Consider the following 25,232-nt stretch of genomic DNA (forward strand, 5'->3'; position numbering starts at 1 on the left):
CAAGGCAAAGAGGAAGGCAGACTGGCCAGCCTAGAGAGCAGCTGTAGTGCACAGGGCAATGGGAGTCAAGAAAAGGCCCAGAGAGGAAGGGAACTGTCCATCTAGGGGGAGACAGTGGAGGGTCTAATTAGACCCCAGCTAGGTAAACTGCAGGAAATAGACTGGAGAAGTGGGTTGGAGTTGCTTTGGGAGGGCCTTGAATGCCAGACTTTGTAGTTTGCACTTTATCACAAAAGCAGTAGGTTGCCAAAACAAGTTTTGGAGCCAGTGATGCTCTGTACACAGTGGGATCTTAGAAAGAGTGCTCTGATGGCTGTATAGACTGTGGGGCTGGAACAAGAAATTTAAGGGAGAGAAGTTTGGGAAGAGAGACTCTGGACTAGGGAGATTCAGGGGCAGAATACTGGGAAATGTATTTATTTGAGAGTTTATGAAGCGAAAGTCTTTTGGGTTTGGTGACCATGTGAGTGAAATGAAAGCTGGGGCAGGGGACAGTTAAGGGTGAGTTGATGAGGCCTTCTTGCCTTAGTGACTAGGAGAGTGATGACACCATTGACAGGAACGTAAAAATGTTCTTGGAAATTTCAGCTGGGGCAAATAGAGGATCTGTTTGGGGTTCACACACAAAGAGGTGGAGATGGTGGTAGCACACCTGGTGGACGTACCCAGCAGGCCATTAGTAATGAACCGGACACCAGGAGTCCCTTGCCCAGCCTGATCTGTGCCCCTAAAGCTTTGCAGAAAATGCTGGCCAAAGAAATATGGAGACATTAGACTGAAAAAATCCTTCGATCGTGTGGTGTCTGCTCCCCTGATTCAATACAGTCATGCCCATCTCAAAGTTTTCACTGCAGGCCTGCGTGCAATGCATCACCTTTTGTGAGTGTGTGATGTGGCTGGAGTCCAGCATTTTCATGAGCTGGAGTGTGCATTAGTGTCCAGGTGTGCCCTAAGGCGGCTGGCCAACCCCTCTCCACCCAGCAGTGAAACTCAGCCTCTCTTTCCTGGAGAGTTTGTGGCAGAGAAGATATGATACTCTTAGGGACTGTCATTGACCACCATGGCTCTATCCAAGAAAGACCTTGTACTGGGACCCATACCTCAGCAAACCCCCTCCTACTGGTCTATGAGGGCAGAGGGTGGGGCAACCCTCACTCACCTTTCTGCCTTCACAAAGCTAGATTATAACTTCTGTTGCCTTGAAAGGCTGCCTTCAGCTTTCATCTCCACTTTATTTTCCCTGGGTGGGAATATTGGAAGCAGGGAGTGGGGCAAAGGTTGCTGTTACTTGGGAGAGAACTCAGCACAGAGGAAGATCAGTCCAGGGCTTTGATATGCCTGAGAGCCCTGCCAGACAAAGCCCATTGATTAATATAGGACCGGCACCAGTCCTGACAAACACTGGCTCTGGATCCAGGCTGGGTGGGAGGGGTGGTGGCCTGGAACACGACACCAACGTTTTCTGCTGGACCTGGCCTGCCATTAGGTGACTCAGTGTGTTTCCCAGGACTTTAGCCAAGAAGCAGGGACAAAGTTGCAGCTTTTATTTTTATCTCTTAGGGTGGGACTGTTTTGTCTTGGCACTAGGTCCACAGGAAGGCCTCCCTGCTTAATCACCTCTCTTCCTGTGATCTCATCGACCAGAGCACAGCTTCAGCCAGGAAAACAGAGGCCCAGAGCCTGAAAGAGCTTCCACGATGTCCCAGGTCACTGGGCTTGGACCTGCTTGCGTTTAAACCCTAGCTCTCCTGGGCATCAGTTTTCCAATATATATAAAGTGAAGGTAATAATTCCAGTCTCACCAGCTACTTGTGAGGATCGAGGGAGAAAATGTGTACATAAAGGTCTTAGCACGATGCTCTAGCTCAATAAATGGTCCCCCCCGAGTGGCCCTACAGCAGTAGTTAACAGTGTGGTTTCTGGAGTGAGACAGTCCAGACTAGGTGGGTTTGAACCTTGAGGCCTCTTTTTTCCACTTGGGTGACCTTGGGCAACTTTATCTTGCTGAGTCTTGGTTTCCTCATTGCTAAAGTGGGAATAATAACAGTACCTATCTCATGGGGTTATTGTGAGAATTAAATTATGCAAAACAAACATTTAGCACAATTGCCAGTACATACAAATGGTGCAACAAAGGCAAACTACTCATTATTCTCAAGATCTTTTCAATCTGATATCCTTCAAAGTCTAGCTCAAGGTGCCATCCTTTCCACAACCCTATTAATCACTTCTCTGACTTTCATTGATTTTGACATCTCTTAGAATCCATTTTGCATTGTTCCTGTTTATGTCCATGCCCTCAAAAATATAACTGGACCTCCCAGGCTCACCTTGAGGCCTGTCTTACACATCATTACTGTATCCCCAAACCTCCCAAACCCAATCCCAAGAGCACTGACATCAGAGAATTACACTGTACATTACACAGCAAAAGTTCCTAAAATTGTTTTAAAAACAGCTTTATTTCTTCAAGTTTCCACTTCCTAGGCAGTTGTCCATTCTCATTTCTCCCCTTTTTAGCCGCCGCCCCCTGCCCCCTCTAAGCCCTCTTCCTTCTCCAAGTCTCCTGGTGGGGAATATGTATGTATGCAATGGATTCCGTTAGTTGGGAGCCCCAGGGGGGTGAAAACACATACACGTTTAGGTATATAAAGATGTTTAGATATATAAATAAATAGACATTTAGATATATAAAATATAGAAAGGGATATATTTATAATCCCTTGGTGCCCTCAATGAATCCATTCATTAATTCATCAAATATCTGAGTGCTCACTTTTCCTGGGACCAGCTATCTGCTGGAATAAGAAAGGAATGAGGCTCTGGCTCTCATGGAACTTACATTTTACTGGAAGAAGACAGGGAGTATAAAATTTCAGCTAGTGGAGGTGCTGTAAAGACAACACGGCTTTATGAGAGTGATGAGGGGGCTAAAATACGCCCGGTAGTCTATTGGGTGGTAGGAGTGGACTCGGAGGTGAAAACTGAGCCGAGGTTCTTCTTATAAACGGGTACACTGAAACAGACAATTTCAGGACTTAGTGGCTGAAAACTGGCAGGCAGGTCCTCACTCACGATGACGCCACTTTCCTGAACGCTGAGCCTCTTTGAGGAACCGCAAAGGTCGCAAACAGCAAGTTGCGGGGGCCCAAGCGCCTGCGCAGAAAGCCGCAGCCTGCTTGACGTCAGCGCGCCAGGCCCTGCCCGGCCCCGCCCCCTGTGACGCCACCCTCGCCGCAGCCACGCCCCGGCCACACGCACTCTCGCGCGCATGCTCCGAACCCCGCCCACGTGCGTCAGAGAATGGCCTCGGACTCCCTGGCAGCCCCTGACGTGTCGGGGAGGAGCCGCGCGCGGAGGTGCGCGGAGTGGAGCTCAGGGCTGCGGACTGGAGCGGAGCTGAGCGGCTGGGCGGGCCTGGCCAGGCCAGCGGAGCGGAGACGTCGGTCGAGCGGCGGCGAACATGCGCTTTTGACACATTGGAGGTGAGCCTGCGGTGCCGGGCCGCTCCCGAAGGCTCCGGGACGGGCGGGCGGCGCCGAGGCCTGTCCCCAGGGAGCTGGCCGGGCCTTGGGGCTGTGTCCGAGGCCCCGCCGGGCCGGACAGGGCCCGGGTGCTGGGGCGGCCAGTCCGGGGGCAACTGTTCCAACCGCTCTAACTGCCCCCTGCCTTCCTGGTCCGAGGTGGGGCCCACCAGAGGCGCTTGGAAGGGTGCGAGCCCTGCGGCCTCTGGAGGATGTCCCTGCGTCCGGGGGTGGGGTGAGGGATGGCGGGGACGGAGGCCGGGACGTGGCACCGTGGGCCCGGGCGCTAGTGGCGCAAGGAGTGCTCCGCGTTGGAGGTGGCAGCGGCGTGCCCAGCCCTGTCCCTCCACCGCCTCCTCCCCCCATTCCTTCTGCTGGGAGGGTGGTTCGGAGCCAGGTTGAATTTTGAACTCTCATCGCTTCTCTCCTGCGGGGGTCGAGAGCGGAAGCAGCCCACCTTGGGCTCAGATGGCATTCCCGTGATTGCCCGCCCGTAACTGCTGATCACCCTTCTTGGAGTTCAGAAAAGTGCTACCAAACGTTCGGGTTGCTTGCGCTCACCTTTTTTTTTTTTTTTTTTTTAAACTGGTAAGCAACGAAGTAACCATTTAAGTTTTGCCAGGAAAGTGAGGGTTCTTTCACTACTGATAATTACATTCCATTTCTGTGGCGCCTTTACGCGTTTCAGGGCACTCTTGCTATCTCCTTTGAATCTCATCACCTGGTGGCTGTGCCTGATTTCTGTTATCGCCATTTGACGAATGGCGAGATTGAGACCAGGTGGGGTTGGGGTAATAGGTAATTTATACTGTGGGTTGTTATCAACTGGTGAGTGGCTTCACTTGGTTCTGAATTTACGTCTCCCGGCTTGGAGTTCTGGTTTCTTTTTGGGGGATTTTTACCCTCTTCTCAGCTAGAAAGCAAAGTAGAAAAATTTGACTTGTCAAAATACCAGAAGCTAGTAGCAGATTTATTCACATACTTTTGAGCAGACCACCTAGGACAAGAACTGGTACTCAGTTTTAAGAGAAATCCTACTCTTAAGACTTGTTCACGGTTGCTGCCTAATTGTTTTGTCTGATAAATTGTGTTGCTCTTAATCCATTTGTGAAATAGGATAATGGCTTTGCTAAATTATGAAGTTGGTGGGGTAAAATGCAGCATTAAGTCATGTGTTGAGAATAGAGGAGAACTAAGATACCTCTTCTGAATCTTGTTTTTTTCTTTGGAGGGGAGTGGTAAGTAGGTTTATTTTTCTTAGAGGAGGTACTGGGGATTGAACCCAGGACCTCATGCACGCTAAGCATGCGCTCTGCCATTTGAGCTATACCCTCCCCCCCATCTTCTGATTCTTTATTAAAATTATAATTTAAAAACAGAGATTATAAGGAACAACAACAACAATAACAAAACCCTTTGGCTAGCCCTGGTTGCAGGTTGACCTGGTCCAGATAGAAGTTGCTAAATCTTATGAAGCTGTTTTTTTTTTAAGTTCTGTTTTTTGCTTTTAAAAATTAAATAAATTGAAATTGGAAGAGGAGCACTTACAATAAGTAAAAATGTAGATCTGGCTTTCATGACATCTCCGAGGCTTATTTTTATTTTCATTTTAAGTCTCGCTTAGATAAATTTGGTTACTAAAGCTTAAAATTACTTCTGACATAAGTTTCTGAATACTCATAAGGTAGAAAAAGAAGTTTGGTAGTCAGGACCAAAAGGGAGACTGTATGATCAACTTTGAAAAGTTAAAAATTCTGTAAACATCACTTTTGGGAGAAGTAGAAGAATTTTGATAGAAAGGCACCTCTTATCTATGGGGAGTTCCAGAAAAACTCTTCCAGTCTCAGCAGTCCATTGTACAACTACTAACAAGAGGACAATGTCATATAAAATGGATTTTCTTATCATTACACAAAGAATAATTCCTTTATAACCCTAGCAGTTTGGACAGGCTGTTTTATATTGAGTTGATTTGTCAGTTGCTGGATTTCTGAAGGTCACACACGGTATGATAATGCCCCATGTAAAAGTTGTCATACTTTTCAGATTCTAACTCTGTCCATAGGAGACATGGTATTGAGAGATTTGGGTAGTAGGGAAAGTACATAATTATCTACCTTCATTTCAGCTGCAGAAGCTTGTAGACGTGTCATTAAAGCTTTATTTTTCTTTTTTTTTAAACGATAGTTTTCTGTATTGGCCAACTTTCTATAGCCTACTATCTCCAGTTACATAGTTTCAAATAACACAGTGAACACATCCTGTTGTAACTTGAAGCAAGATGAACAGATTGTCTTTATAGTCCCTGAGAAGGTCTTTTGAATATCTGCAGTGGTAGCAAATTTTAATTTGTAAAAAATCTGAGTTTTGGAATGGATAACTCGAATGAAATTAGAGTAATAAAGCTGGATAGTACCAATTAGGAAGCAGTAAAAATTAACTGTGATCACAAAAAAAGAAATTTTGTTTAGTTTTTTATCTGGCTCTTCAAGGCTGTTCCAAAAGAGGTTTTAGAAATGTTTTCAGTAATGGTAATATCTCTGAAATATGCACATAGCTTCTGGAAGTGATTAATTTTAAGGTATCATTTGTTATAAATTCTGAAGCACGTTTATTTTGTGGTTATGTTTCAAAGGTCTGCAATCACACCACCAGGTATTTTTTTTTTTTTAATAATTTAATGAAATTTATTCTGTGTTTACTATGTTCCAGACTCTGTGCTAAGTACTTTCAAACATTAACTCAATCTTTATAACAACTCTTTTAAAATTAGTGTCTCCACTTTATAGGTGAGAAAATGGGTCACTGGGTGGTTAAGTAACTTGCCCAAGGTCAGTTAGTGAGTAGAGGACTCTGATTCAAACCTGGGCAGTTTGGATCCAGGGTCTGGACTCATAACTGTTACGCTGTGCTATTCCTGTCACTTGGTCCCCTGTTAAATGTTTTTAATTGGTTTGTTCTGGAATAGAAGATGATAGTCATTTTAGTAAAAGTTTTCTGGCATAAATTACAATACTGTTTGAGGGACCAAAAAAGTGAGTCGTATAAGTAGCCTATTAATTAGAAAAATTGTTGTCAATATTCAGTTTACATAAGATTCAGCCAAAAAACAGAAGCATGTTTATAATGAAACCATATTAAAGTAGTTTTGCTAGAATTATTTGACACTGAACTAAGTAGCTGGATAAGGAGGATACAAGAAATAGAACTAGATTCTCAAGGAGTTTCACCTGAAAGGCTGTTTAAAACCTGAGTCGCCAGGGGACGCTGATGGAAAAATTGGTAGTTGTATTAAGAATATGGCCCATTCAAGAACCAAAAGTCAGGGACAAATGGATACCTTATAGTACACCGAGAGGTGCAAACACTGAGGTTCCGCAGGGAACACTACTTAGTTAAGCCTCTTGAAAGTACTAACTGCCGTAGGCCCTCTGATACTGTATAAATGGGTCAATAACAGCAACAAAAAACAGCCTCACACAGAAAACTTTCAAACTGGGCACGTGAATGATAACATTTGTAAATAAAAACAGCACTAACCCTATTTGTAGAAGGATTGGCGTCACATTCAAATACATTCAAGCGTTACATGCCAAGGAAGGCATCTAGTAGTCATGAACCTCCATGAGGACACTGGCCCATGGACCACACAGTCATCGGATGTACATAGTAAGGGGGAGGGTACAGCTCAGTGGTAGAGCGCATGCCCAGCACGCCTGACGTTCTGGGTTCAATCCCCAGTACCTCCACTTAAATAAATAAACATAATTGCCCACCTCGCCAAAAAAACAAACAAGAATTTAAAAAAAATGTGCATAGTAACAGAAGGAGTACTGAAAACTTAAAAGTATCCTGCCCATGAGTAGAGTCTTGAAATATTGAAGTAGCACAGTCACTCAACTCCAAAAGGCATGCATGTAATCTAGAGAAGGTCCAAAGCATGACAGCAAAAATATTTAAGGGACCAAGATGGCTGCCAGGTGAATATAAGCTGAAAAGATACTCACTGAGAAAACCAGGTATTATCATTTTATCATCAAAGTTTACAGAATTGGAAAGGGCCTAAAAAAGAATAAAAACTTGTTCACCAAATACTAGAACCTTAAAAGGGAGCAATGCACTAAATGTATGGTAAATTTAAGACCAAAAATAGGAAACTCACTGTTGGCTACAAAATTATGAAGCTTACCTCAATTGCATAATATAAAATCAGTAAATTAAAAATTTTAGACTTGAAATCTTTAATTTAAAAAATACCATATAAAGATCGGGACTTTCTTGGACTCGTTTTGATTCCTCTGGAGTTTCCACTTGCTTTTTTTTTTTCTTACTGACCACAAGTGATTTGCTTTCACTATGACCTCAGAGTTATCCAGCTTCCTGGTGTGTGTTGTATGGGATTCCTCATGTTTCTGGAGCCGTCCATCTGGCTGGGTTACTTTCTGGGCCTGATGGACTAGCCTTCGTCTTGGGATGTCTCTTCTTTGCAATCCGGGGTGGGAACCACTATTTCCTCCATCCTGTGCAGTCCAGCTCTTGTTTTTTCTCTTTTGTAGCTGTCTCAGGGAGTGTGGAGGAGGTAACTCTCCTGGGTTCTTGTAGGAGAAAAAGTTCTCTCATTTCCTGAATTATCTGTTTTCTCTAGGTTGAGTAGATCCTAGGATTTTCTTACTCGGGCTACTGGCTTTTCTCATTTGTCTAGTGGTTCTTGGTTGTGCATTTATATTTAAGACTTAAGAGCTGGACAGTGATTAGGTAGCTAGTGTGCAGTGGTGTTTCTAAGGCTCTCCCTGGTAAGTCCCATCAGCTCCCTGTTCTTTGATGTGGAGCCTACTCTGAGCTTTATAATCGACTGTGAATGTGGCTTGGCATGCATCAGACTGACAATTTTGTCTAGCCGAGGATGATAGGTTTTATATTCCTGGTTTAATACATGGTGGTGTGTTGTGAGGTAGAAATAAACTACCCACAACATCTTTTTGCTTACTCCGTTCTTGAAATAGGAATTTCGATGTTAATAAAGGAAAGCAATACTTTGAGAGCAAAGAGGGAAGAATAAAAGAAAGATCATAATTCAAATTCAAATATTTGTTGGATTTCTACCGTGTTCCATGTTTTTGGTGATGCAAAAGGGATTTATATGTAAGACATAGGTCCTGCCCTCCGGAACTAACTGGAGGCCTCACCCTTTCCTGTCTCTTCAAATGTTTCTTGTTTAAAATCGAGGAAGGAGCAGCAGAACTTTGCTTCACGTGTTCCTCAGATCTTCATGACGTTTTGCAAAACCGTACTTTATTGACTGTGTGTCAGAAACTGAGTATTTGACTTGCACATTGAACCGTGGTTGCCAGTGTTCAAGTGGCAAATGTGTCTACCGAGATTTGAGGGCCAGTTAGTGCCCGTGAACTTCTTTAGGGCTGGTTACATAGATTTCAAATGTAGTCAACAATTTTTCTTTTGGGATTTTGGGGAAAGACCTTAGAGCATTCAAGGGACACATGATTGTTGCCTTACCCTTAGATGCTTCTCTTATGTGTCCTGTAATTATATCTTCAACTGGTGTGTCAAGGAGACTTAGGCAGTTAGTCTGAGGAGTTTTTGATGTCACATGGTGATGTCTTTAAGTGCCTTGGGTATTCTTTAGAAATACAGATACCTCTTGCTGCTGGATTAGCCTCACCTTCGTTTACAGCTTACTACGAATTAAATTACAGGTATCACTAAGATTATCCCTACATCTGGGGAAACTGAGTGGGAATTGGGAACTTTGTTGAAGGGATAGGATTATAAAATTAATCAGTATTATTTACTCATCAGCATACATACTTGAAGAAACAAGTCATCTGATACTGTCCAAACCCTTATTAGATGAAAATACTGAGACTTTAACAGATTAAGCAGATTGCTTACAGAATTTAACAGCAGAATTGGAACTCTGGACTCCAGTCTCACCAGGACTCCTAACTCTGGGGTTTACACATGAAGAGCTGTCATGCTTTAAGAGATTAGCATAACAGACAATAGTGTACCAGTGTAGGGCGAATCAGATTAGAGGAGGGGGCGTTTGGTGCACGAAATATTTATCCAGTACTTAATGTCTGCACATTGTAGGTGTTCAGTAAACGTTTGCAAGCACTACGTATGTTCTCTGAGTAGAGTGCTACGCTTGGTGCCATGAAGGGATGCAAAATATGTCTAGGACCCGTCTCTTCAAAGAACTCTGAAGCTGATTGGTAATTTAAGATAATTGGGAGATTGACCAACATGCCAAAGGTAATAATAGATGGTGTGGTCAGGGAGGACTTGACTGAAACAAAAAAATCACAGTAGGCCACAAAGATATTAAAGTCATTGTGTGTAGTTCCATTTTTAATTTTATTCAACTAGCAACCATTCTTGTTTCTCTTTGGTAAACCTGCCCTCAAAATGGATTTCTGTATTCTTGTCGTGACTTTTTGCTAAACATTCATAAGTAGTGGGTTGTGCTAGATGAACTCCCAAGTTCTCTACAACTCCAAGTTTTTATTAATTTACTTTTAAATCTGGTCTTGGATTCTTGCTGCCCAGTATGGATTAGGTTGAATCAATTTTGGTTTGACTTAGTAAATATTATTGAGTATCTGCTGTTGTGCAGAAATTGTGCTGGGGTTGAAAGAAGTAAGAAGAATACACAGCCTAATAGGGGCCATAGGGGTGTAAGCAAATCCATTAGGATGCGGTGAGTGTGTTCATGAAAGCACGTGTGGGGTGGAGGGAGCCGGGGGGGGTGTGTGTGTGGGAGATTTGGCGCTGTCTGGATGAGGACAGGAAAGGCTTTCTGGAAAACATGACAGCTAGGTTTCAGAGGATAAATAGGTGCTTTCCAAATGCACAGGGAAGGGCCAGCCTTTCCAGGTAGGGAAAATATGCAGACCTGAAACGGAATGGCGAGGTCGGGCAGCTCTGAAGAGCGCAGCTGGAACCGGACGGGAGATGCGGGGTGAGGGGGTGGGGGTGCGGCGGCGGGGCGGGGTGAGACCGAGCCGCTGTAGGCGGGAGTCTAGCGCCTGTGGTGTTCCGCCGCCGGGCGGGTAGTGGGGTAGGGTGGGGGTGGTTTAAGGCAGTCAGCCCACATGCAGGGCTAACTAAGTAGAAATTTTTCACCGTCTCTGAACACCTTGGGAGAAAGAACCGAGATGAAGGAACATTGAAGTTGGAGGAATAGTGGCTTTATGGAGGAAGCGTGGGACTTACGAGAGAATTAGCAGGAAATTCTTAGAAATGTAATAATAGTAAATTATTGGGAATGTGCCTGATCTCCTAGTAGGGTCACCTGGCGTAAAATGTTTCAAGCATGTGTTTTGAAGGATTGTACAACACAGAGCAGCAGTCACAGCAGCTCTGACAGCAAGCTTCTTTCTATCCCCGGATTCCCAGAAGATCACTTAGCCTTAAGCCAGCTGCTGTGTGCAGGGTGATTATGTGGGGCCATTCCCCAGAACTTAGTGCTGTGACCAAAAGTGCTTCATGTGGCTTCAGTGTCTTTGTTCTGTTCATTTCCTGTCATGACCTTGTCCACCCCCGAGAGCGGGGTGGTGAAGGGATTTATGTGCCTGAGTTATAAGAAAGAGTTAAACCCTCTTAGAATCTTTCATGTTTGACTCCCTCCAGAACGCTGCAGATTTAGTATTGTCCCAGATTTTATACTTTTATTAAGATTCCTATGTTCTCAATTTATTTTTGTCTTTAATATTTCACAGGCTTTCTTGATCATGGATGGTGAAGATATACCAGATTTTTCAAGTTTAAAGGAGGAAACTGCTTATTGGAAGGAACTTTCCTTAAAGTATAAACAAAGGTAACACTGAAAAGCATCTTAAAAATAGGAGAGGGCTTTGGAACACATCCTCTCTAGCCTGTGCATTTTTTTTTTTAAACAAAGCTAAATTTAGAGTTCGATTTAGGATTGGGATTCTTGAAATAGTCATAAACATTGCTGGTATTTAAGTAGTGTAAAAATGTCATAAATCCTTGTATTACTTGAATTATTAAAGTAGTAAGAAAACTTAGTGTCATTTGTGATTTCTTCTGGTAGCTTACCTCCTTTTATGCTTATTACTATGCTTGGCCATCTTTGGCCTGCTCTGTGTGCTCTGATTCTGCCTTGTCATTTTGGTCTTTTGGAGATTCTGATAAGCTGTCTAGGGCTCCTTAGATCAGACTCTGTTCAAGCAAGTGTTATCGGTGTCTGGAGCCAGCAAAGCTTTGAGGGGGGGGGGGGGCAAGAGCTTCAGGGGTAATACAGAGCATTTTGTAAAATCTCAGTTACTTCAGTTAGTTGGGAAAACTTTTAGGTAACCTTTTAAGCACCAAAACTTGTCTTAAATTTCTTTTTAAAATGGAATCTTTCTAAGAAACATATACATTTTCCTACTTTGGTTAACAGTTTACTGTGCCTTACCAAACCTTTTACTGCCATTGCATTGTTACTGCTGAAGCCAGTGGACGTGGAAGGTGTGTGTCTGTGGCAGGGCTTCTTAGTCTTTTTTTGTGCTGTAGATGCCTTCATAGACTGGGGAAGCCTATGGACTCCATCTCAGAATAATGTTTTTAAATGCTTAAAATTAAATAATAGAATTACAAAGGAAATCAGTTATATTGAAAAAACACCTAAATGCTAAACTAATTTGTGGATAGTAATATGTACATCTTCATTAATACATTAAGTAAGAAAGATACAAGGTTATATAAAATGTGCATCCTTTTGAGGCTTATAACTTATTTTCATTGAACCCTGCATGTAGGGTAAGATGTACAGCAGATTGTCTTTATTGTTTAGTGTATTTTATGGTAGTATAATGTTGAGGCAAAAATGATTGAATTGATACATAATCATCTTCAAGATGGTCCTTACGGTTCCTAGTGTAACCATCTTCCCCATTTTGTTTCTCATTAGCTTCCAGGAAGCTCGGGATGAGCTAGTTGAATTCCAGGAAGGAAGCAGAGAATTAGAAGCAGAGTTGGAGGCGCAATTAGTACAGGCTGAACAAAGAAATAGAGACTTGCAAGCTGATAACCAAAGACTGAAGTATGAAGTGGAAGCGTTGAAGGTAATTGTGGCCTTAGAAGCTGGTATCCAATATGCTGGGTTTTATTAAAATGAGAAATACATTTTTTTCAGGTGGAGCTTAAGAACAGTAGGCAATATATAAGTATAAAATGGCCTAAAGTGAATTTTTGACACACCATTTTCTTTCATAGAACCAGGGGAAAGGTGATTTAGAGTTCAGGAGTTCACTTCGAAACTGTAGCTGTCGGTTTTTTAGCTATAACCTTCCTAGCTATAATATTATGTTGTAGTTCCTGTAATTTTTCAGAAGCTGCCTGATGATTTGTTTTGACAGATTGCCTCATTCAGTGGTACTTTAAAATTATATTGGTATGAAATGCATATTTATTTCATTATGGTTCATAGTCCCTTTAGTTTGAGAGTTTAGTTTGGATTTAAAAAGTCCTTTCTAACAAGAAATTTTCACAAATAAAAAGATTAACTCCTTTTGCTGCTCTTCATCATATGCCTAAACCAAATGTTTGCGGTTTTTCTGTGTCTGGGCAGGAGGATGGGTTAGGGGATGGTTGGGGTGGGCAGGTAAGGTGTAGGGAATTTGAACTCTGTCAGTCAACTTCTTTCCTTACTCTCGGCTGCATTCAGCCTGAGAACTCAGGATCCCCCACCAAGGTTGAAGCTTTTGAGGCAATGGTTTTACTATTTTACCTCTTTTCAGAGAGATCATTATTAGATTTCTTTGAGAGGAAAATGATTGACTAATTTTATATGAGTTAAGGCACTTGGAATGAATGTCATTGTTTTTAAATATTATGAAAATGAGGGAGGGGTACAATCAACTCAGACTGTGGGTGAATTTTTGGATCCCCCCACCCTGTCCCTTACTTGGGGTACATCCGTTGTTAAAGAAAGCTATGTTAATGACGCATACTTTCCTTCCTATACCCACGCCTTCAGGAGAAACTAGAACATCAATATGCACAGAGCTACAAGCAGGTCTCAGTATTAGAAGATGATTTAAGTCAGACTCGGGCCATTAAGGAGCAGTTGCACAAGTATGTGAGAGAGCTGGAGCAGGCCAACGATGACCTGGAGCGAGCAAAAAGGTACATGAGTGATGGGCATTTTGTTGTAATAACCAAAGTTGGCAATCAGTGATTAGAATCTGTCTTTAGGCTCAACCTGTCACCTGGATCTTAGTCCCAGAACACATCCTTCTGGTATCTCATGTCACCTGTAACTCACTGCATTGAAACTTACCAGAAACCCTTATCTCCCCAGAAAATGCCCTTCCAAGCTTTTCTTTCCATTATGCCTTTTTCCTTCGTCTTTCAGGTACCTTTTTTTTTTTTTTTTTTAAAATATCTGTCTTATTCATTCCTCCATCTTTCCCTCTGTGTTCTCAATACTACCACACTTTCTGTAGGTTCTCACATCTTACAGCTGAATTCTGCAGTTACGTCCTACCTGATCTGCTTTTAAATTTTCACTTGTTTTTATTGTCTTCTGTTTTAATACTGATCAATGAATTTTCTCAAAATAATGCTTTCATTATGATTTTGCTGAGCAGCCTATAGTGGCTTATCATTACTTGGCCAAGGTTTCATATGTCTATAATTAGTTGTTTCTTAACCATTCTAGACTTAGTTCTTATTACTTAACAATTATTTTTTGATATTTCTTTCCTTAATATTTGAGTGACTCATAAATGCTTGGCATGATGTTAGAGTTGAGGATACAGAGATAAGCTAGCCATTGCCCTTGGGCTTGACAGATATGGGTGTTCCACGTGATAAACACTGGTAAAAAGAATGTACAAGCTGCTGCAGGGCATAGAGAAGGGGGCAGCTGAAGTACCTTGTGGTAACTGGGGAAGCTGAGTCTGCGAGGAGAAATAGGTATTATCCAGGTGAAGAGAGAGATGCAGAGGCAGAGAGGCAGGAAGGTGCACAAGGTGTTAATATTTCACTTGATTGAAATGTGTAGAGACAGTATGGCTGAACAAGATGAGACTGGAAGGCGTTTGGGGCTGGATTGTGGAGAACCTTGTTCTTGTGTTTGAAAGTCATTCTACAGGCAAAGGGGCACTCTTTAAGAATTTTCTAAAATTAGGAGTATTACCAGATGGTGATTCGAAAAGGTAATACTGAGGAATTGAAAGTAGGGAGGGGGAGATGTGAAGACCATTTAGGAGTAATCCAGGTGATGGGTGAAGAATTAAGCCAGGAGCAGATTGGAAGAGAGCAAATGGAACTGAGAGATGTTTTGACAGTTGATAGGACTTGATAAAATTGGACATGGCATTACTAGTTCTAACTTGAGGTTAGGGAATTTTATTTCTGTAGCAAATAGCACGTAATGGGTAGACAGCACAATAGTAGGTACCTGTCTATGTTTCTTGAATAAATGAGTGAGATGAGAAATGCGGGAAGAAGAGGGTTGGTAGGGAGAAAGTAAAGGGAGTGGGACCCGGGACTTCGTGTTTTAAACAGATTCTTAGTTAATTCTTACATACTCTAAAACTGTTGAAAAGTTTTCTTCATGAAAATGTGTAAACTGGATCGAATCGTGTTTAAAATCCAGTGTGGAGGTATAAATTGTATAATAAGTGGCCTTCCTTTAAGAAACTTTGAGTTTAGATTGGAATGTAAGAGAAAAGAATATATTAAATGGCCCCAAATGATAGTAGAGACACTAAGTACACCAGAGGTCCGAAGAGGGTGAGATCATTCTTTTTCAGCTGGGCCAGGCTTTCTAGGTCAGGAAATGGCATGAGATGAACTGACAGTTTTTTGTATTAGTTGTTTGCACATTATTTAGTTTGTGGACTCTAATTTTTTTTTTTTCCTTTTTAGGGCAACAATAGTTTCACTGGAAGACTTTGAACAAAGGCTAAATCAGGCCATTGAACGAAATGCATTTTTAGAAAGTGAACTTGATGAAAAGGAATCTTTGTTGGTCTCTGTACAGAGGTTAAAGGATGAAGCAAGAGGTAACATTTATGACTTAAAGAATATTTATCTCTTGCCTTACTGTCCCTAAGCCAGAGTGGTAAGCTATCTTAAGGTTCAACTTTTTAAAGCTATATACATTTATATACTTCTGTCAGACACCATGCTCAGGACTTTTAATCTCTTAACTCAATACCTACATTATCAACTCTAGAAGGTAGATATTATCCCCATTTTGTAGGTCAGAAAACTGAGGCACAGAGTTTGAGTTTTGTTCCCCCTTATCTTCAGTTTTGCTTTCCGTGGTTTCAGTTACCTGCGGGCAGCTGCAGTCTGAAAATAATGAGTGGAAAATTCCAGAAATAAACAGTTCATAAGTTTTAAATTGTGTGCCATTCTGCGTAGCAGGAGAAATCTTGTGCTGTCACATTTGGTGGATGTGAATCATCCACTGGGGATCTTGGAACATCCCCCTTGGATGAGGGAGGACCACTGTCCTTTAGATACCTCGTATAAGTGAAGTCATACAGTATTTGTCTTTTTGTGACTGACTTATTTCATATCATAATGAACATGGGTGTGCTAATATCTCGATGTCCTGCATTGAGTTCTTTTGGATATATATCCAGAAGTGGGATAACTTTGTATCCTTTTTTAATATAAGTTTCTGTAGGTCAGTTGAGTATCTGGAAAAGAACATTATTTTTTGGATTAAAAATTCAGTATTTGAAAGCAAGAAAACAATTTGCAACTGTTCTGAATATTTCCTTTCTAAAATAAAATATTCCATAGCAATAATTAATAAAAAATGCCAACTCATTTAAGATTACAAAATGACCTTCATTGATTTTGTAATAATCCTCAAATACATCATTTCAAAATAAATACAAATGAGTTGGTTAAGAATATTTATTTTGTGTCATAAAGGTTCACTGTGAATTCTACTTGGACTCTGCCCTAATTCTTTTTGCATATAGGCATAAATAACTGTTCTCTTAGGCTTATAGCATTTGTAGATTCCAAGTGATCATTTAGACAGTAGGATTGTCATTTTTATTCCCCTAGAAATAAAAATTGTTAATTAGGAAATTTATTTTTGAGAAATAGTAGTTTAGGAAGAGTGTCTATGGCATTTCAATTCAATGATTTTTTTTTTTGTTGAGGGGGAGGGTAATTAGATTTATTTATTTTTAATGGAGGTACTGGGGGTTGAACCCAGGACCTCATGCATGCTGAACATGTGCTCTACCACTGAGCTACACTCACCCCCTTTTATGGCATTTCAGATATGACTTTGCTTGATGTAGTTGGTTCCTGTAGCGAATTTTATTACCTTTGCAATATCTTACAGATTTAAGACAAGAATTGGCTGTTCGGGAAAGACAGCAGGAAGTGACCAGAAAGTCAGCTCCCAGTTCTCCCACTCTAGACTGTGAAAAGATGGATTCTGCTGTCCAGGCATCACTTTCTTTGCCAGCTACTCCTGTTGGCAAAGGAACGGAGAATAGTTTTCCTTCACCAAAAGGTTTGTGATGTCTCTTCTTTTTGAACCTTTGGTAGATGATCAACTTTAGAGTGTTTGCTGATGAAGCAGGCATTGCTAGGATTTAAGCAATAATTTCAGTTTAAAAGTTGGTTAAGTGGCACTGTGTGAAGCAGAAGGAATTGTTTCCTAGGCCACTCATACACAGGAAACAATGAGACGATGGCTACGTTAAAGACAAGAGCAGCTTAATAAGTTGAAATTGTAAAAAGTTAAAGGTTTTTAAGGAAAGTTTATCTTTTGACTGTAGCAGTAATACATGTTGATGTAGAAAAATTTAAAAGCAGGAAAGAAAATCCATCTGCAGTCTTACTGCTTTTTAAAGTCAATTAACACTGAATTTTTTTTTGTCGAGTTTGCTTTTTTGTGTTTGTGCCACCTTCTTGTTATACACAAGTTTTGGGATTGTATTTAAATGCAGTTTTACTTCTTGCTTTTGTCACTTAACTATCAGGGGACAGAAGTCTATACACAGAATGTACAGAGACTCATCAAGTTATCATTCAGACTCGTCTAAGATTGGCTTGGATGGACGTGTCCATTCTATGACACACTCAGTAGCTGCCATTTCAAAGGTGAAATTCAGAATAACCGATGAATAGTACATGAAGAATATTCCTTTTGCCATCAGTCAAGGTGTTTTTTTAAAAATCCAGATAAGCAGAAAAACCATTTAGTAGCCACTAGATGGAATTTTAAGACTGGAACCCTGAAGCTCTCAATTGAGATTTATTTAGTTTTTGCTGCTTATAGATCATATTTCATCTACTTTCACTTCCTCTATACTTTTTTTTCTCCCCGAATGGAAGCTATCTTTCTTCCCATCCTTTTTTCAAATATAGGATTTTCTCTTTCAGAAAGTGATACAGGAAGGGTTCTGTCTGGACAGTTAGGATGGTAAGCCCTCTGTGTCTGTGTGCCCAATGCAGTAGCTACTCAGATGTGACTATGTAAATTTAAATTCTTAGTAATTTAAATGAATTAAAATTAAAAATTGAATTTCTAACTGCATTGGCCAAATTTCAAGTGCTCAGTCGTCCTTGGATAGGTAATTCACTCCATCTTCATCTTGCTATGAGGTGATATTAGAGAAAGTATAATTACAAGGTGGTGCTGGTTGTACTGGTATGTGCTGGGTTTGCTGCTGAGGCACAGGGCGGGCAGTGTGCAGATCACAGCGGTCACCAGGAGCGCTCACTGCGTTTTTCAGAATGGCTGCTTGTGTATTTGAGAACCTCAAACTTACTAACATTTGAGAATTTACAATGTTTTACTTTTATCTTTCTAATTAGAATTATGCAGGTAAGTTCTGAAAATTCTTCAGTTGAGCACTGGTCAGAACAGTGAGGAGCCTCTCGGGGTGTCAGTAGGACATAGCGCTCGCTGTGGCATAGAATTAGGATATGTCAGTCCCAAGGCAGCAGTATTTGTCCAGATAGACACATCTTTAGATTGGAACTGATAGCGTGAACTTTCACTGACTTAAAGCTGCCATTTCATGACAAGGAGGTGGGCACAGATGCAGTGAGAAGCCAGAGGGTAGAAAATCATTGGCAGGATTGAAGAGCTGATCTCTCTGAAGTAGTTCCTCTCTAACTGCATTTCCTTGATATAATGCCTGTTTCCAAAAAGCATTTAAGACAACTTACCATGAAAGTACAGATTTAATAATACTTAAAGTACAAAATTCAGGGGAATAGTGAAAAATTAGATCTAGAGACTTCTGACAAGAAAAGTATAGCAGTTTCCTTACATCACATTGCATACCTGTATTACTCAGGATGCTGGGAGTGTAGTTCTGCCTTCAGTGAGATCATATTCTAGAGCACAAGGGTAATGGCAGCAGCAGTAGCAAGAAAAGCATTTTGCATGCTGATTAGCACTGTAGAAAACAGATGAAAATAATAGCCAGCATTTATTGAGTACTTACTGTGTGCTAGGCATTTAAAAAGTGTATTAACTAATTTAAACTTCACAGTGGCTTTATCAGATAAGTGCTGTTATTACTCACCCCCCTTTTACACAGGTGCTAAATGGCAGAGGTGGATTTATATCTAGCAGTTTAGCTCCAGAGCTCTTAACCACTGTGCTTTAATACCTCAAAAATAATGTAAGTGCAAAACTGAAAACCTTCTTTGCTGTAAGAAGATGTGAAAAATATCATGCTAAATACCATGATTCTGAACAGGAAGACATGGTTGCAATACCCATCTTCCCCAAATCAGTCAGTAGTTTAAATTTCTAAGAAAATTCTTAACAGGATTTTTAATGTTGGAAAGTTGATTGTAAAGTCACTCTGGAAGAGTAAATGTGCAAGAATAGTCAAGAAAAGTTTGAAATAGAGGGGAGGGTATAGTTCAAGTGGTAGAGTACATGCAAAGCATGCATGAGGTCTTGGGTTCAATGCCTAGTACCTCCTCCAAATCGAAATAAGTGAATAAACCTAATTACCTCCCCCTGATTTAAAAAAAAAAAAAAAGAAAAGTTTGAAATAAGTTAGTAACAAAGAGGCTTTGCCCTTTAGAATACCGAATATATTCTAACAGTGTAATAACTAAAACAGCATAATTCTGGTGGAATAGACAACTTACTGGAACTTGAAATACGTAGGGAATTCAGAGTATGGTTTTAGTGCCAGGTCAGATGAGATATGTTCTTCTCTAAATGGTTTTGGGACAATTGGATATCCATTTGCAGGGGAAAAAATTAGATATTTGATGAGTTAAGTGATCTATGTCTAAAAAAGTCTTTTAGAAAAATATTAGAAAATGTGGGGGACATTTTTATAATATTGAGGTGAGGAAGCCCAAGGCTTCCCCTCAAAACACAAAGTTTAAAAGATAAATGTCACACTGAAAAATAAAACATATAAGAGAAAGGGTGACTGTCTATAATGTATAGTGCTCTTGTAAATTGATGAAAGAAAAGACAACCCAGAAGAAAAAAAGTGCAGAGATGAACAGATGACTTCCAGAAAAAGAGATTAAAATGACTAATTATTAAGGAAACAAAAATTAAAACAAAGTGGCTATCAAATTGGCAAGGAAAAAAAAATGTGTAATACACTGAGGGCACCACCACACAGACCGTTGATACTGGCACAGCCTAGGAGCATTTTGGCAGGACACTAAGGTGAAAATGTGGGCATACCCTCTGACCCAGCAGTTCCATTTTTAGGAACCTCTTCTCCAGAAGTACTTGTCTAGATGTTTTAAGGATATATGTCCTTGAACGTGTAATGATGAAAAATTGGATATAATTTAAATATCCATCAATTGGAAGATGGTTAAATGTATTTTTGGTTATCTCCACTTTATATTTAACCGCAGTTTGGAATACTAGATTGGTTTTTCATTGAGTGTATACTGCTTTGCGTTATCAAACAAAACCCAAGTATAAAGGGAACTGCAAGAGTGACCACTCACTTGCCTTTTATCTTTCTCTAGCGATACCAAACGGTTTTGGGACCAGTCCACTGACTCCTTCAGCTAGGATATCAGCACTGAACATCGTGGGGGATCTCTTACGGAAAGTAGGGGTAAGCGTTGAGTGATTTACCACTAGATATTTCGGCTGCCCAGGCACTGAATTATTTAATTTGAAGTGAGGGAAGAAGTGGTACCGGCTGTGGAAGTAAACTGAGAAGCAAGAGCGTCCAGTGACCAGCCGGGACTGGACCAGGGCTGGGGCTTGTGGTGCCTCTGCGGAGGGCCCTGCGCGCTGAGCTCCCAGGTTCCCACTGGGCTGCCTTCGTGTGCCCCTGGCTGTTTCTAGAGCACTGTGGCCCCTCCATCTGTTTCTGAAATACTTCCTCTAGGCCCGCTGTGTGTCTTACACAGCTCTCTGATCCTGTTCTTTGCTCTGCCTGCCGCGCCCCTGGTCATCCCCTGGGCGTTTTCTCTGGAGGACTTGGCGTTGGCTCGTGATGTAACTTTCTGCTCTTAGTCATGCCCGTCTTACTGCCGCTTGGCCACCTCAGCTTCACTGCTGTTTCCTTGGCTCTAACCTTGTTTACCAGAACGGTTTGGCTTTTGAAAAATTAAACTCAATTTCTGCTTATTACTCTGTATAATATCTACTCCTTTGACCTTATCAAGATTAGTACTCTGTTTTGATTTTTTTTGTCATCTCTTGCTTTCACTTTGTTCCTACTCATCCGTGGTCCACAGCTCGCTTACCCTGTCGCTGTTGACTCACGATCTCTTTGGCTACGGAGGAGACTTGCAGCCTGAATCAGTCAAACAGTTGGCCTTCTCCTTTCCTGCATCTGTATCACCGGAAACAAATAACCTTGTGATTTTTAAGCCCCTATAAAGTTAGTCTTTCTAGGGGTAGTCAGTTCCATTTCCTATTTCTTTCAGTGACGTTTACCTCTCTTTCCAATAATCTACCCCTGAAACTTCCCACTATCCACTGCCCCTTCACTTGTTTTTTTGTGCGTGACTCTGAAAAGGGCTGCAATTGCGTTACACTTTATATAATAAAGAAGAAATGAGAGGCCAAGTTACAAGGCCCTATGTTTACCTTCTCTGGCTCATAAAATTATTTCCTGACCGTCAGATTAAATTTGCATTTTAATGTTGCTATAAAAAGTGATGTGGGAGAGGGTTACTAAGTGGTAGAGTGCATATCTATCATGCACAAGGTCCTGGGTTCAATCCCCATTACCTTTATCAAAAGAAATAAATACCTAATTACCTCCCCCAAAACAAAAAACCAAACAAACAAAACCAAAAAAGGTAACGTGCACAAGTTGTTCATACAGTGCATAGAGTAATTTTCCCTCACTCCAACAATCTTTTTTTAACCTCTTTGTTACAAGAATTGTTGTAATAGTTTAACCTGCTTGTTGTAACCTGTAACTTGAAATGCTGTGGTTGTTTTTCCATATCTTACCAACTTTAAGCAAAAAGATGAGAATTTAACTCATATCCTCCCAATTTTTAATTTTTTGTTCTTTTGTTGATTATTTTTATAACTTTAAATAATATGCTTAAATCTCTGTTTCTGAGTTTGTTATACTGTATCTCAGTTCCCTGTTGTGTGTGTGTGTGTCTCTGTTCTTTCTTGAACTCTGTTGGTTGGTTCTGAAAATTGAAAATCAACAGCAACTACAAAATTCTGCCCATGTGCATATTATTTACTGCATAATCACAGGAGGAGCTGGGCTCCAGGCCATTTTATTTGTGCCTCTGAACAGGTGTTTCAAGTGTTTTATTCTTTACTTGCTCAGAAGCATACCAGGTTTTGTTCATATTTGTATCATAGCTGACTTACACACCTTTTTCTTTTTCTTAGTTTTTCTAGTTACCTTTTTTCCCTTATGGACAGGAGAAACATCCACCTTCTTTCCTGTATCTCCTGTCTTCCAGCTTCTTATTTACACTCTTTGCTGAATCTCTGGCCGTGTGTCTAGGGCTGCTGTACCGCTGTCACCTTTGAATTTGTCTTTGTTATACTCCTGGGTTAGTTCTGCCTGTCTCTGGACTCCATGTTGTCATCTTTCTTTGTTCCCTGTTTTGCTTTAGTTTGCTTCAGAAATGGTGCATGGAAGTTGAACTTAGAATCCTTGCAGTGTTTATCCATTCAGCTGACAGTTTGTTTTTTTGTGTGTCATTAGAATTTTGGTTGTCTGTTACCCACCAGTCCCTGCATACTTGAACGAATATCTCATTTCCTACTTCTTTGCAGTACTCTGTCCACTGACTTCACCTGGAGGCTGGCATCCCCACTCTTGCATCCTTTTCCACTGAGAAATCAAGGCCATATATTTAAACTTTGTTCTCCTCTCTTAAAACCGTCTTTTATTTTTCTCTGTTTATAGCTGTTTTTACTTTTTAATCTCAGCGGTGAAAGTATCCCATTCCTTCCCATGGCTAATTGTCCCTCTGGGCTTTGGGTCTCATTCCTTCCAGCCTTCTCATCTTTGTCTCCTGTACCTTCAGCCTTTTACTGTGTATTTTAATATATATACAAGGTTTATGTAAACATTATGTGTTATATATGTATATACTTTGTAATATTTATGTATTGGATATTACACAGTTTTAAAATCTTAAAAGCAAAAATAAAAGCAGCTGTTCCTTCCTTTTATGTCATGTCTCTAGCTGTCTTTCTATTTCTCTCTTCCCTTCGCAGCCAGGCTTTTGACAGCACGGCTCCATTGATCGTTAGCATTTCTGATGGCATGCGCACTCCCAGATACCCTAGTCTGGGCTCTGTTCCCTGCTCACTCCACCAGAATTGCTCATTGCTGATCTCAGTGCTGTCAAATCCAGCGGGTGCTGTTCTGTCCTAATTTTACTTGAAACATCCAACACGGACCTGTTTTTTGTCTGTTTGAGATGCTGTCTTCCCTCTGCTTTTCTGATTCTGTGTCACGTCTGCTGCTCGCCTTCCTGTCCATTCCTCTTTGTCACCTTGTTGGGTCTTCGTCTGCCCACCCTCCCGGTGTTGACTTTACTTAGAGTTCTGTCCTTGATTTTCTGGTCATCATCTTCACAACCGTGGTGTCGCCTCCTCCTCGGTGTGAATATCGTCCAAATCTTGATTTCTAGACTGTGCTTCTTGAGTGCCAGGCCCGGTACTTGCACTTGGTTGTCTCACTGATGCGTCAGACACAGCCTGTCCTGTTACATGATGGATTCTCAGCAAATATCTGAATGAATGAATGAGTGTCTTGAATATAGGAAGTTAATGGCTCTCAGTTTTTACTGAGTATGTGTCTCTGTAGTAAGATGCTGACGAAAGGCTTATTAAGAGCTTATCCTACGAGGTCACTACCTCTCTTCCTTCTTTCTGTTGTTGTTTTACTGGTGCTGCTAAGAAAGGAGAAGAGAAGTTTCCGTCTCTTTTTGTTGCTGTTTCTTAACAGCTCTTATTGAAATTGTGGGGGGAGGATTCTCAGCGTGGAATATATTATCTGTGGATTTGTCTATGTATTCCCCAATCCCTTAGCGTCATGGATAATAGGAGTGGACTGTTTTTTGTCTTTTTTTCTGGGCCATGGATTATATCCCCTCCGTTTTTTTTCTGGGAGACGGTTTGACTTGGTAAAATGTGTGGGAAGGGTGGGGGGTGTTGGTGATACTTGTGTTTGTTGGAACTCAGTGGGAAACTTCTGTTCTCTTCATGCCAGCGGTCTGTAGAGCCTGGCACAGGCCAGGTGTTGTGACAGGTGCTGAGCAGGCACTCTGGAGGTACATGCTAAAGGGCTGGTGTCGTTATCAGGCGAATTATTTAATTATAGACAAAGGGTATTGGATTTTTACAGCGTGCTGTCAGAAATGCAGTAGCATTTCACTTCATGTGAGGTGTTGTAAGTGCGCTTACCCACCCTGATACAGTGAAACAACCAACCTGAAGCCCTGAAGAAAAAATTGGCTGCTTTAAAAAAAATCCTCAACTATTTTACAGGTGCTTTTGCATTCTTTATAATGCTCACTCCCCAGACACACACACACCCTCCAACTAGCCAACAGACAAACAGCCCCCAACTCAGAAAGAAGCAGTGGATGGGGCTGAGAGACCCGGGATCCGCTTCTGGCTACTGTGCCCCCTTTTCCTTAGTTGTACAGTGAGGGTCCTGTCTGTATCCGTCAGTAATACTGAGAGAAATAAGTGTTCTGAGCTCATTAGAAAGGGAGCCAGCATATATATTGCCTCTTTCTATTAGGTGATTGATACGGCTTAAATTGCCACCATTATCAGCCAAGAGAATAAGGTTTGAGTCTTGAAATAGAAATGGTTTGAAATGCAAATTTTTATGTGCAGCTACTGTTTTGACAACCAAATCATTCCTTCTTCCTTTCATAGGCTTTAGAATCCAAATTAGCAGCTTGCAGGAATTTTGCAAAGGACCAAGCATCACGAAAATCCTATATTTCAGGGAACGTTAACTGTGGGGTGATGAATAGCAACAGCACGAAGTTCTCTCGATCAGGGCACACATCTTTCTTCGACAAAGGGTAAGTCTTGAAAGTTCTGAGTTTAGTTTTTTTTGGGCAGTAAAGTTGCACATTATTAAGTGAGCTTATTGAGCTTTGAAAATATCAACTCAGTGTGATAAACCCACCTGAGGCGTTATCATTCAGCTCTCTGGGGATGGGAAATCTGTTGTTGTCTGCTAGTCCCCGTGGAGTCTGTTACTCCGGGCGCCCTGACTCTGA

General features: G+C 41.3%; 1 protein-coding gene across 6 annotated transcripts in view; it reads left to right on the plus strand.

Annotated features, from left to right (window-relative positions):
- NDEL1 (nudE neurodevelopment protein 1 like 1) overlaps window positions 1-25,232 on the plus strand; it is a 46,038-nt gene that overhangs the window by 11,687 nt on the left and 9,119 nt on the right. For 3 of the 6 annotated variants that reach the window (XM_064495247.1, XM_064495248.1, XM_031467653.2), the window contains exons 2-8: window positions 11,264-11,361; window positions 12,460-12,613; window positions 13,528-13,676; window positions 15,426-15,562; window positions 16,873-17,046; window positions 20,511-20,602; window positions 24,880-25,031. In XM_064495247.1, the coding sequence (XP_064351317.1) occupies window positions 11,276-11,361; window positions 12,460-12,613; window positions 13,528-13,676; window positions 15,426-15,562; window positions 16,873-17,046; window positions 20,511-20,602; window positions 24,880-25,031 (944 nt within the window). In that variant the 5' untranslated portion in view covers window positions 11,264-11,275. Of the gene's footprint in view, window positions 1-3,300; window positions 3,486-11,263; window positions 11,362-12,459; window positions 12,614-13,527; window positions 13,677-15,425; window positions 15,563-16,872; window positions 17,047-20,510; window positions 20,603-24,879; window positions 25,032-25,232 lie in introns of those variants that run through there. The other 3 variants (XM_031467652.2, XM_031467656.2, XM_064495249.1) reach the window with 3 other exon arrangements.

This window comes from Camelus dromedarius, chromosome 16 (assembly GCF_036321535.1).
Source record: "Camelus dromedarius isolate mCamDro1 chromosome 16, mCamDro1.pat, whole genome shotgun sequence".
Taxonomy (NCBI): domain Eukaryota; kingdom Metazoa; phylum Chordata; class Mammalia; order Artiodactyla; family Camelidae; genus Camelus; species Camelus dromedarius.